This window comes from Lissotriton helveticus, chromosome 7, assembly GCF_964261635.1.
Source record: "Lissotriton helveticus chromosome 7, aLisHel1.1, whole genome shotgun sequence".
Lineage (NCBI taxonomy): Eukaryota > Metazoa > Chordata > Amphibia > Caudata > Salamandridae > Lissotriton > Lissotriton helveticus.
The window spans coordinates 1,034,474,492-1,034,486,581 of NC_136068.1; the positions used below are offsets into that span (position 1 = coordinate 1,034,474,492).

Genomic DNA, 12,090 nt, shown 5'->3' on the forward strand with positions numbered 1-12,090 from the left:
GGAGCCACAGAAATGGTCTCAGGTGTTCAACAATGCCCATATAAAACCTATATTTTATTATAATACCAATCTCACAGTGATCAGAACCTCCGATACCCTACGAAAGTGCCTCAGGGCGTGTTATAGATACAACAACTCAATGATTGCAGCTCACACTCGTATAAAAATCAAAACATATTAGCAGTAACGCAACATATAATTACTTAAACAAGTGAAATCAAACAGAGAGAAAAAATGTATATTTTCTGGAACATTTGAAAAATGTTATTTATTCAGTGGTTTGTTCAATTATTATTTCATGCACCAGACTGAATAGATGCATATACAATACAACAAAGATTTTATACAATTTTAATTAAAAACACAAAATACGGCGATGATTTAAAATGTTCATGGAGAACAGGTGTCGACGCGGCGTTTCGGTTAAGATTCAAATTAAAACCTTCATCAGGACAGTTTCTATAAAGAAACAAACAATTACTAATCCATATGTATAAAGTACAGTTTCACATCATTTAACAACGTTATCATTGTTTTTTCTTTTCTTTTTTGCTCGCCGTTGGCTTCATGCTAAGAGTTACAAGCACAAATTTAAGTGAAAACAGATACATTTTTTGACACATTTTGTTATCCCTAAAACATGAACTCGGGAGGTAAAGTTGTTGGTATTATCAAAAACAATCGGTAGGCCTAAAACGATATAATATATATTGCTATATCTGCACATTATCTCTACGATAAATAAGTGTGCTTACCTCACTATCTGAGGGTTATGATTTTCTCAGAAGGAGGTAGGATGAGCCAGTTTCCTGGATTAGGCACAACAGAGCTAGGATGGTATCCTGCTTTCTCAATTCTAGGTATACCTTGACATGCCTATAAGTCACGTAAAATTGAGAGTATGTAAATTAGAGGTGCATACCCTTTTTCTTATGATACACCTTCTCCTGTGCATTAACTTAAGAAGAGAAAGGAAGAATACCTTAATGTAGTTTGTTGCTAGTTCACGCTAGTTAAACAGGAGCCACCGGTATCGGGTTGTGTTTTCAATTTACTATTTCTGAAGATAAAAAGTAAGGGCACAAGATTGTCTATAGTATCTAGAATCCATTGTTGCCTCTATTCTATGCATGAGACATGCTCATACTCACCATCTATCGCTGTATGGCAAATCGCTGTAGTCACGGGCCCTTTTAATTGGCTTAACGTGTCGTGTTGCGTTTTACTGGCTCGGGGGTTAACCTCCCAAATAAATCTGCGATTTCTGTTAATACAAAACCTTTCTTCAGTATCACGCCATGTTTTTATATATTGTTTATCTACCATTAAATTAACTGGGTTTCTAATCTGGGGGCTTATAGTTTGCTTGTTCCATTATTACGTTAATTTACAAAGGGTTTTCAAGAAACATCCTTACTATTAAGGACGGAACGTTTCTTCTTCCGTTGGTTAAACAATTTTACATGGCTGTTCTTATGCCTGGGTCAGTCGTTATATATTAAAATAAGGGATGGTGTTGAAAACTCACGGATTGAGCATATTATATATCGAGGCCATGCAATATAAAACTAATTCGTATTTCAGCCACACGGAGCCCCATCCTACAGACCCTCCTTACCTTCTTTCATAGATTCGGCCTCCCTGCTCCTGTTATAACAGCGTCCCGGGGGTTCTGTATATTTCAATAAATCGTCAAGAGCCGCCAGCTTTTCGTCTCTTATGTGAACATGGCAGTCATTGGGTATTGCGCTGCGACTGGTGATAGGTCAACTATAGGTCACATGATAGTTACTAACTCGCGCGTACTTTAAGTGATTCAGCATTAAACATTCTGCCCGAGATTCGTCCTGTCTATGAGAGTGGCACTGATTGGCTATTGTGCTACGGCTTGTGATAAGACGACTGTGGGGTCACGTGATGTTTGTTGACTTGCGCGAACTTTATACAGTGCTTAAATCAACATTCAAATTTATAAAGGAGGTCTAGTGGTACGGCTGATATTGTATTACAATTATAATTTAGTCATACTCTACTCCTGATGTTCATGTGTTGTGCATTGTCCTCTATCGTATTCCAAAGAAATATATATTACATGAAACGTATTACATAGAGAACAATAGTTGCCAGGAATGTCACGTATATTGCTCTATTTTATTTTCTCCAATAGATAGAAATGGAACTGGAAAAAAAGGCATTTAAATTAATGCCAGGGGACATATTCAATAGTGGTTCAGTGGTCGCGTTTCCCACACTAGACTGATATATAAATTTGGAATGTTTTGATGGCGTTAACATTATACAAAATAATTTTTTGTGACCTTGTGTCTTATTATTAAGTACGAATGTCTTTATCTCTTCATTTATACCAGGCTGAGGGAGGACATGCCTATCTTCTTGATTTTACAGCACATTGTTAATGTATCATACTATATAATACGCTCCCAGTCTTCTCTGCTGTTGAGGCCCATACGGACACTATTGAATCTGGACATGTAATATTGTTCCCTTTTTTTCCTCTTCTGGTTGAGGTCACCGCCTCTAGCGTTAATGGTTACTGTTTCTAAACAGCACCATTTCAAGTCGCTTATGTCATGTTTCATTTTCTTCCAGTGTTCAGTCAGGGGTGCACCCTTTTTATCTGTTCGTATAGCTGATCTATGTTCATTCATCCGGGTGCGTACTTCTCTGGATGTTTCCCCAATATAGATGAGGTCGCAGGGACAGCTTATAAGATGAATTACATTTCTTGTCCTGCAATTCATAAAACTTCTTGGTTTTATCACTACGTTCTGTTTGGTAATTGTGCTACCACGGATAATATCCTTACAGTTACCACAACCAGAGCATGGAAATGTTCCAGTGGGTAGAGGAGCATTATCAATGCACGGTTGGTTGTTGGTTCTCACTTCTCTATATGTATGCACAAGGCTGTTGCGGATTGTGTGATTACGGCGAAAGGAGAACATCGGTTTGGGTAGTCTTTCCTGTTGTTTATTATTTATTAAGTGCCAGTTCCTGTTTATTATATTCTTTAGTTTATTACTCACTTGATTAAAATTGGTTACAAAAATAATAGGCTGGGGGTTGGTGTCCTTTTTCTCCTTATTCTTAAGTAAACTTTCTCTGTCATAATATTTTGCGCGTTTGTAGGCGTGCCTCACCATGCGCTTTGGATATCCTCGGTCAATGAATTTAGATTTTAAGGCTACTGCATGCTTATCAAAATCCTGGATAGTTGTGCAGTTTCTTTTAAGTCTCAGGAATTGACCAAAGGGAATGTTGTTGACCTGACAGGGGGGGGTGGTTGCTAGTGAAGTGGAGCATAGTATTCCTATCTGTTGGTTTTGTGAATAATTCCACATTTAAAAATCCATCAGTGTGTTTAATTATTAGGTCGAGGAATTCGCAACTTTGATTGTCTAGGTGAGATGTAAAGTTTAAATTATCATCCCCTAAATTGAGCCAGGTGATAAACTCCATCAGAATATCTACTGGTCCAGTCCATATGAAAAAAACATCGTCGATGTAACGGGACCACATAGAAATATTCTCATAAAAGGGTGATACCTGGTTAAATATATGTTGTTCCTCGAATTGTGATACATATAGACAGGCCAGACTTGGGGCACAGGTGGCTCCCATGCTGGTCCCTTTTGTTTGTCTATACAGGTCTTTATTAAATAAGAACAGGTTATTTTCGAGTACCATCGTGACACAATCTATAATAAACTGTTCCTGGGCAGTGTGATCTCTGTCCTCAGTATTAAGCATGGAATTTATCATTTCTATCGTGGCGTTTTGAGGTATATTTGTGTATAACGCCTCGATGTCTAAAGTAACAAGGATCTGATTCTCGGGATTAAACTCTAAGCCTTCTAATTTTTGAATGATTGCCGTTGTGTCTTTGATGTATGCCTTTTGGGTTGTCACTAAAGGTTGTAAAAATACATCGGCATATTTACTTAATGGCTCAGTTAATGAGCCTATGCTGGAGACGATGGGCCTCATTGGGGGATTTGTGATGTCTTTATGGACTTTAGGAAGCCCATATAGAGCCGGGATGGTTGGATTCTGATTATTTAAGAAAGAAAACTCTTCATCACAGATGACCTCATCGTCCTTAGCTTGTCTCAAGAGAGTATTAATGCGTGACTTAAGTGATGTCCATTCATGCATATTAGCTAATGTGTAGTGATCTCTATTTTGAAGTAGATACTGCATCCTATCATTATAATCCGCAGTATCCACCACCACAATTCCTCCGCCTTTGTCGGCTGCTTTGATTGTCAGATCGGCATTGTTTTGTAGTGCTTGTAATGCTGCTGCTTCGTCTTTACTAAGGTTGTGGTTAGTCCAATGTTTACGTTTAAGGAGATCATCCACGCTCTTGTCTACGCTGCGTTCAAAGGCTTCGATGTCTCTGGGCACCATGTTAATATTTGGGGACCAGGAGGATTTGTTTTTGAGGCCAGATTTATTTGTTCTGGTCTGTCTTTCTTTTCCCTCGAAAAAGATTGCCAATCTAATTTTTCTAAAGAAGCCTTGAAGGTCTCTTTCTAATGAGTATCTGTCAACTGTCGAGGAAACTGCGAAACCTAAGCCTTTTTCCAAGAGTGTGATTTCATGACTAGATAGCACGTGTTTAGAAAGGTTGATTATAGGGGCTTTCTTGGGACTACTTAGTCCCAATGTTTCTAGCTCCTTGTATGAGGACGTCGTAGGAATTGGGGTGTGGCGTTGTAGTTCCCACGACCCCTTCCTTTGCCTCTCGGGGGACCAAAGTTTTGTTGGCGCTGCTCCAAAAAAGAAAGGCCTTCTTGATTGGAGCCTGATGGTGTTTCTCTCTCCTTTGTGGTCCTACTCTCGTTGTGTTGTTCATTTTCCGAATCCGAACTGGTGTAGGAGGTATCAAAAAATCTAACCTTTTTCTTTGCAAAATTTCGGGGCTGGTTGTGCCAATGTCTGCGCTGTGGATAATTCTCTTTAGGTCTATCATAAAAGTCTTTCTGGAGATATGGATAAACATACTCCAAGTTATAGTTCGCGATGTCTTTACGCAATTTATTGATCTTTTTATTTATTAAGTAATCGCTGTAGCCTGCGATATCTTTCTCGATTTCTTCTAGCTTCTGTTTTGCTTCTAGGAGTGCTGTATTGTCGTTAAGTTTGGTTTCTAGTTCTTCTATTTCTTTACGTTCAACTACTAACACTGCATGAGCTGTCTCAATTATGAGAAGTATCCAATCGCGGCTACATCGATTTGCCACCAGCGTCCAATTCTCGATAAACCTTCTATTGTTAATAAAAATACCTGGTTCATTTGCCACTTGAAGACCTTTGGGTATTATCCCTTTCTTGCAGTACTCTACCAAGAAATCTGCGTGTAATTCAGCTCTAACTACCCTTTTTTTAAAATTCCACAGTGTTCGCCACTGTTCCTCGTCTGTCTTATCAAGGCGAACAGTAGATATATTCTTTACTGGAGGACCGTTTATAATCCTATTGAATTCATCTTCTGTATAGCTCAGTGTTTTAATCCCTTCCATGGTGTTCAATATGGAACAGGGATTGTTAGGTGGTCTAGTATCCGTACTATAAAGGGAAAATAAATATTCCTGGCCTACTGCCTCCTCAGCTAACAAGCTGAGTAAAAATGAGTAAATAACAAGGAGGCCCCCTTCTGTTTAAGGTCTGGGACCAGGGGAAAATTGTCAAAGAAAAGTACAAAGGTCCCTGAGGGAGCCACAGAAATGGTCTCAGGTGTTCAACAATGCCCATATAAAACCTATATTTTATGATAATACCAATCTCACAGTGATCAGAACCTCCGATACCCTACGAAAGTGCCTCAGGGCGTGTTATAGATACAACAACTCAATGATTGCAGCTCACACTCGTATAAAAATCAAAACATATTAACAGTAACTCAACATATAATTACTTAAACAAGTGAAATCAAACAGAGAGAAAAAATTTATATTTTCTGGAACATTTGAAAAATGTTATTTATTCAGTGGTTTGTTCAATTATTATTTCATGCACCAGACTGAATAGATGCATATACAATACAACAAAGATTTTATACAATTTTAATTAAAAACACAAAATACGGCGATGATTTAAAATGTTCATGGAGAACAGGTGTCGACGCGGCGTTTCGGTTAAGATTCAAATTAAAACCTTCATCAGGACAGTTTCTATAAAGAAACAAACAATTACTAATCCATATGTATAAAGTACAGTTTCACATCATTTAACAACGTTATCATTGTTTTTTCTTTTCTTTTTTGCTCTCTGTTGGCTTCATGCTAAGAGTTACAAGCACAAATTTAAGTGAAAACAGATACATTTTTTGACACATTTTGTTATCCCTAAAACATGAACTCGGGAGGTAAAGTTGTTGGTATTATCAAAAACAATCGGTAGGGCTAAAACAATATAATATATATTGCTATATCTGCACATTATCTCTACGATAAATGAGTGTGCTTACCTCACTATCTGAGGGTTATGATTTTCTCAGAAGTAGGTAGGATGAGCCCGTTTCCTGGATTAGGCACAACAGAGCTAGGATGGTATCCTGCTTTCTCAGTTCTAGGTATACCTTGACATGCCTATAAGTCACGTAAAATTGAAAGTATGTAAATTAGAGGTGCATACCCTTTTTCTTATGATACACCTTCTCCTGTGCATTAATTTAAGAAGGGAAAGGAAGAATACCTTAATGTAGATTGTTGCTAGTTCACGCTAGTTAAACAGGAGCCACCGGTATCGGGTTGTGTTTTCAATTTACTATTTCTGAAGATAAAAAGTAAGGGCACAAGATTGTCTATAGTATCTAGAATCCATTGTTGCCTCTATTCTATGCATGAGACATGCTCATACTCACCGTCTATCGCTGCATGGCAAATCGCTGTAGTCACGGGCCCTTTCAATAGGCTTAACGTGTCGTGTTGCGTTTTACTGGTTCGGGGGTTAACCTCCCAAATAAATCTGCGATTTCTGTTAATACAAAACCTTTCTTCAGTATCACGCCATGTTTTTATATATTGTTTATCTACCATTAAATTAACCGGGTTTCTAATCTGGGGGCTTATAGTTTGCTTGTTCCATTATTACGTTAATTTACAAAGGGTTTTCGAGAAACATCCTTACTATTAACGACGGAACGTTTCTTCTTCCGTTGGTTAGAACAATTTTACATGGCTGTTCTTATGCCTGGGTCAGTCGTTATATATTAAAATGAGGGATGGTGTTGAAAACTCACGGATTGAGCATATTATATATCGAGGCCATGCAATATTACGTTAATTTACAAAGGGTTTTCAAGAAACATCCTTACTATTAAGGACGGAACGTTTCATCTTCCGTTGGTTAAACAATTTTACATGGCTGTTCTTATGCCTGGGTCAGTCGTTATATATTAAAATAAGGGATGGTGTTGAAAACTCACGGATTGAGCATATTATATATCGAGGCCATGCAATATAAAACTAATTAGTATTTCAGCCACACGGAGCCCCATCCTACAGACCCTCCTTACCTTCTTTCATAGATTCGGCCTCCCTGCTCCTGTTATAACAGCGTCCCGGGGGTTCTGTATATTTCAATAAATCGTCAAGAGCCGCCAGCTTTTCGTCTTTCATGTGAACATGGCAGTCATTGGGTATTGCGCTGCGACTGGTGATAGGTCAACTATAGGTCACATGATAGTTACTAACTCGCGCGTACTTTAAGCGATTCAGCATTAAACATTCTGCCCGAGATTCGTCCTGTCTATGAGAGTGGCACTGATTGGCTATTGTGCTACGGCTTGTGATAAGACGACTGTGGGTCACGTGATGTTTGTTGACTTGCGCGAACTTTATACAGTGCTTAAATCAACATTCAAATTTATAAAGGAGGTCTAGTGGTACGGCTGATATTGTATTACAATTATAATTTAGTCATACTCTACTCCTGATGTTACATGTGTTGTGCATTGTCCTCTATCATATTCGAAAGAAATATATATTACATGAAACGTATTACATAGAGAACAATAGTTGCCAGGAATGTCGCGTATATTGCTTTCTTTTCTTTTCTCCAATAGATAGAAATGGAACTGGAAAAAAAGGCATTTAAATTAATGCCAGGGGACATATTCAATAGTGGTCCAGTGGTCGCGTTTCCCACACTAGACTGATATATAAATTTGGAATGTTTTGATGGCGTTAACATTATAAAAAATAATTTTTTGTGACCTTGTGTCTTATTATTAAGTACGAATGTCTTTATCTCTTCATTTATACCAGGCTGAGTGAGGACATGCCTATCTTCTTGATTTTACAGCACATTGTTAATGTATCATACTATATAATACGCTCCCAGTCTTCTCTGCTGTTGAGGCCCATACGGACACTATTGAATCTGGACATGTAATATTGTTCCCTTTTTTTTCTTTTCTGGTTGAGGTCACCGCCTCTAGCGTTAATGGTTACTGTTTCTAAACAGCACCATTTCAAGTCGCTTATGTCATGTTTCATTTTCTTCCAGTGTTCAGTCAGGGGTGCACCCTTTTTATCTGTTCGTATGGCTGATCTATGTTCATTCATCCGGGTGCGTACTTCTCTGGATGTTTCCCCAATATAGATGAGGTCGCAGGGACAGCTTATAAGATAAATTACATTTCTTGTCCTGCAATTCATAAAACTTCTTGGTTTTATCACTACGTTCTGTTTGGTAATTGTGCTACCACGGATAATATCCTTACAGTTACCACAACCAGAGCATGGAAATGTTCCAGTGGGTAGAGGAGCATTATCAATGCACGGTTGGTTGTTGGTTCTCACTTCTCTATATGTATGCACAAGGCTGTTGCGGATTGTGCGATTACGGCGAAAGGAGAACATCGGTTTGGGTAGTCTTTCCTGTTGTTTATTATTTATTGAGTGCCAGTTCCTGTTTATTATATTCTTTAGTTTATTACTCACTTGATTAAAATTGGTTACAAAAATAATAGGCTGGGGGTTGGTGTCCTTTTTCTCCTTATTCTTAAGTAAACTTTCTCTGTCATAATATTTTGCGCGTTTGTAGGCGTGCCTCACCATGCGCTTTGGATATCCTCGGTCAATGAATTTAGATTTTAAGGCTACTGCATGCTTATCAAAATCCTGGATAGTAGTGCAGTTTCTTTTAAGTCTCAGGAATTGACCAAAGGGAATGTTGTTGACCTGACAGGGGGGGTGGTTGCTAGTGAAGTGGAGCATAGTATTCCTATCTGTTGGTTTTGTGAATAATTCCACATTTAAAAATCCATCAGTGTGTTTAATTATTAGGTCGAGGAATTCGCAACTTTGATTGTCTAGGTGAGATGTAAAGTTTAAATTATCATCCCCTAAATTGAGCCAGGTGATAAACTCCATCAGAATATCTACTGGTCCAGTCCATATGAAAAAAACATCGTCGATGTAACGGGACCACATAGAAATATTCTCATAAAAGGGTGATACCTGGTTAAATATATGTTGTTCCTCGAATTGTGATACACATAGACAGGCCAGACTTGGGGCACAGGTGGCTCCCATGCTGGTCCCTTTTGTTTGTCTATACAGGTCTTTATTAAATAAGAACAGGTTATTTTCGAGTACCATCGTGACACAATCTATAATAAACTGTTCATGGGCAGTGTGATCTCTGTCCTCAGTATTAACCATGGAATTTATCATTTCTATCGTGGCGTTTTGAGGTATATTTGTGTATAACGCCTCGATCTCTAAAGTAACAAGGATCTGATTCTCGGGATTAAACTCTAAGCCTTCTAATTTTTGAATGATTGCCGTTGTGTCTTTGATGTATGCCTTTTGGGTTGTCACTAAAGGTTGTAAAAATACATCGGCATATTTACTTAATGGCTCAGTTAATGAGCCTATGCTGGAGACGATGGGCCTCATTGGGGGATTTGTGATGTCTTTATGGACTTTAGGAAGCCCATATAGAGCCGGGATGGTTGGATTCTGATTATTTAAGAAAGAAAACTCTTCATCACAGATGACCTCATCGTCCTTAGCTTGTCCCAAGAGAGTATTAATGCGTGACTTAAGTGATGTCCATTCATGCATATTAGCTAATGTGTAGTGATCTCTATTTTGAAGTAGATACTGCATCCTATCATTATAATCCGCAGTATCCATCACCACAATTCCTCCGCCTTTGTCGGCTGGTTTGATAGTCAGATCGGCATTGTTTTGTAGTGCTTGTAATGCTGCCGCTTCGTCTTTACTAAGGTTGTGGTTAGTCCAATGTTTACGTTTAAGGAGATCATCCACGCTCTTGTCTACGCTGCGTTCAAAGGCTTCGATGTCTCTGGGCACCATGTTAATATTTGGGGATCAGGAGGATTTGTTTTTGAGGCCAGATTTATTTGTTCTGGTCTGTCTTTCTTTTCCCTCGAAAAAGATTGCCAATCTAATTTTTCTAAAGAAGCCTTGAAGGTCTCTTTCTAATGAGTATCTGTCAACTGTCGAGGAAACTGCGAAACCTAAGCCTTTTTCCAAGAGTGTGATTTCATGACTAGATAGCACGTGTTTAGAAAGGTTGATTATAGGGGCTTTCTTGGGACTACTTAGTCCCAATGTTTCTAGCTCCTTGTATGAGGACGTCGTAGGAATTGGGGTGTGGCGTTGTAGTTCCCACGACCCCTTCCTTTGCCTCTCGGGGGACCAAAGTTTTGTTGGCGCTGCTCCAAAAAAGAAAGGCCTTCTTGATTGGAGCCTGATGGTGTTTCTCTCTCCTTTGTGGTCCTACTCTCGTTGTGTTGTTCATTTTCCGAATCCGAACTGGTGTAGGAGGTATCAAAAAATCTAACCTTTTTCTTTGCAAAATTTCGGGGCTGGTTGTGCCAATGTCTGCGCTGTGGATAATTCTCTTTAGGTCTATCATAAAAGTCTTTCTGGAGATATGGATAAACATACTCCAAGTTATAGTTCGTGATGTCTTTACGCAATTTATTGATCTTTTTATTTATTAAGTAATCGCTGTAGCCTGCGATATCTTTCTCGATTTCTTCTAGCTTCTGTTTTGCTTCTAGGAGTGCTGTATTGTCGTTAAGTTTGGTTTCTAGTTCTTCTATTTCTTTACGTTCAACTACTAACACTGCATGAGCTGTCTCAATTATGAGAAGTATCCAATCGCGGCTACATCGATTTGCCACCAGCGTCCAATTCTCGATAAACCTTCTATTGTTAATAAAAATACCTGGTTCATTTGCCATTTGAAGACCTTTGGGTATTATCCCTTTCTTGCAGTACTCTACCAAGAAATCTGCGTGTAATTCAGCTCTAACTACCCTTTTTTTTTAAATTCCACAGTGTTCGCCACTGTTCCTCGTCTGTCTTATCAAGGCGAACAGTAGATATATTCTTTACTGGAGGACCGTTTATAATCCTATTGAACTCATCTTCTGTATAGCTCAGTGTTTTAATCCCTTCCATGGTGTTCAATATGGAACAGGGATTGTTAGGTGGTCTAGTATCCGTACTATAAAGGGAAAAGAAATATTCCTGGCCTACTGCCTCCTCAGCTAACAAGCTGAGTAAAAATGAGTAAATAACAAGGAGGCCCCCTTCTGTTTAAGGTCTGGGACCAGTGGAAAATTGTCAAAGAAAAGTACAAAGGTCCCTGAGGGAGCCACAGAAATGGTCTCAGGTGTTCAACAATGCCCATATAAAACCTATATTTTATGATAATACCAATCTCACAGTGATCAGAACCTCCGATACCCTACGAAAGTGCCTCAGGGCGTGTTATAGATACAACAACTCAATGATTGCAGCTCACACTCGTATAAAAATCAAAACATATTAGCAGTAACTCAACATATAATTACTTAAACAAGTGAAATCAAACAGAGAGAAAAAATGTATATTTTCTGGAACATTTGAAAAATGTTATTTATTCAGTGGTTTGTTCAATTATTATTTCATGCACCAGACTGAATAGATGCATATACAATACAACAAAGATTTTATACAATTTTAATTAAAAACACAAAATACGGCGATGATTTAAAATGTTCATGGAGAACAGGTGTCGACGCGGCGTTTCGGTTAA

General features: G+C 38.5%; 1 protein-coding gene across 4 annotated transcripts; it reads right to left on the bottom strand.

The window, feature by feature from the left end:
* Positions 1–239: 239 nt before the first annotated feature.
* LOC144769621 (uncharacterized) lies at positions 240–11,658 on the bottom strand. Of its 4 annotated transcripts, XM_078653788.1 has the most exons (3): positions 6,890–11,658; positions 6,721–6,798; positions 240–6,614 (listed from the first exon to the last, which is right to left on the bottom strand). In XM_078653788.1, exon 1 carries the CDS (start codon positions 10,353–10,355, stop codon positions 8,352–8,354), a length of 2,004 nt encoding a protein of 667 aa, XP_078509914.1. In that variant the 5' UTR covers positions 10,356–11,658; the 3' UTR covers positions 240–6,614; positions 6,721–6,798; positions 6,890–8,351. The 4 variants fall into 4 exon arrangements, with proteins under 4 accessions (XP_078509914.1, XP_078509913.1, XP_078509912.1 ...); XM_078653787.1 differs by having other exon boundaries at positions 240–6,798; XM_078653786.1 differs by having other exon boundaries at positions 6,721–11,658.
* Between the last annotated feature and the right edge of the window lie 432 nt (positions 11,659–12,090).

Bases quoted from the DNA above. Each gene is read 5' to 3' on its own strand.
- LOC144769621 (XM_078653788.1), bottom strand. From the start codon at position 10,355: ATGGTGCCCAGAGACATCGAAGCCTTTGAACGCAGCGTAGACAAGAGC.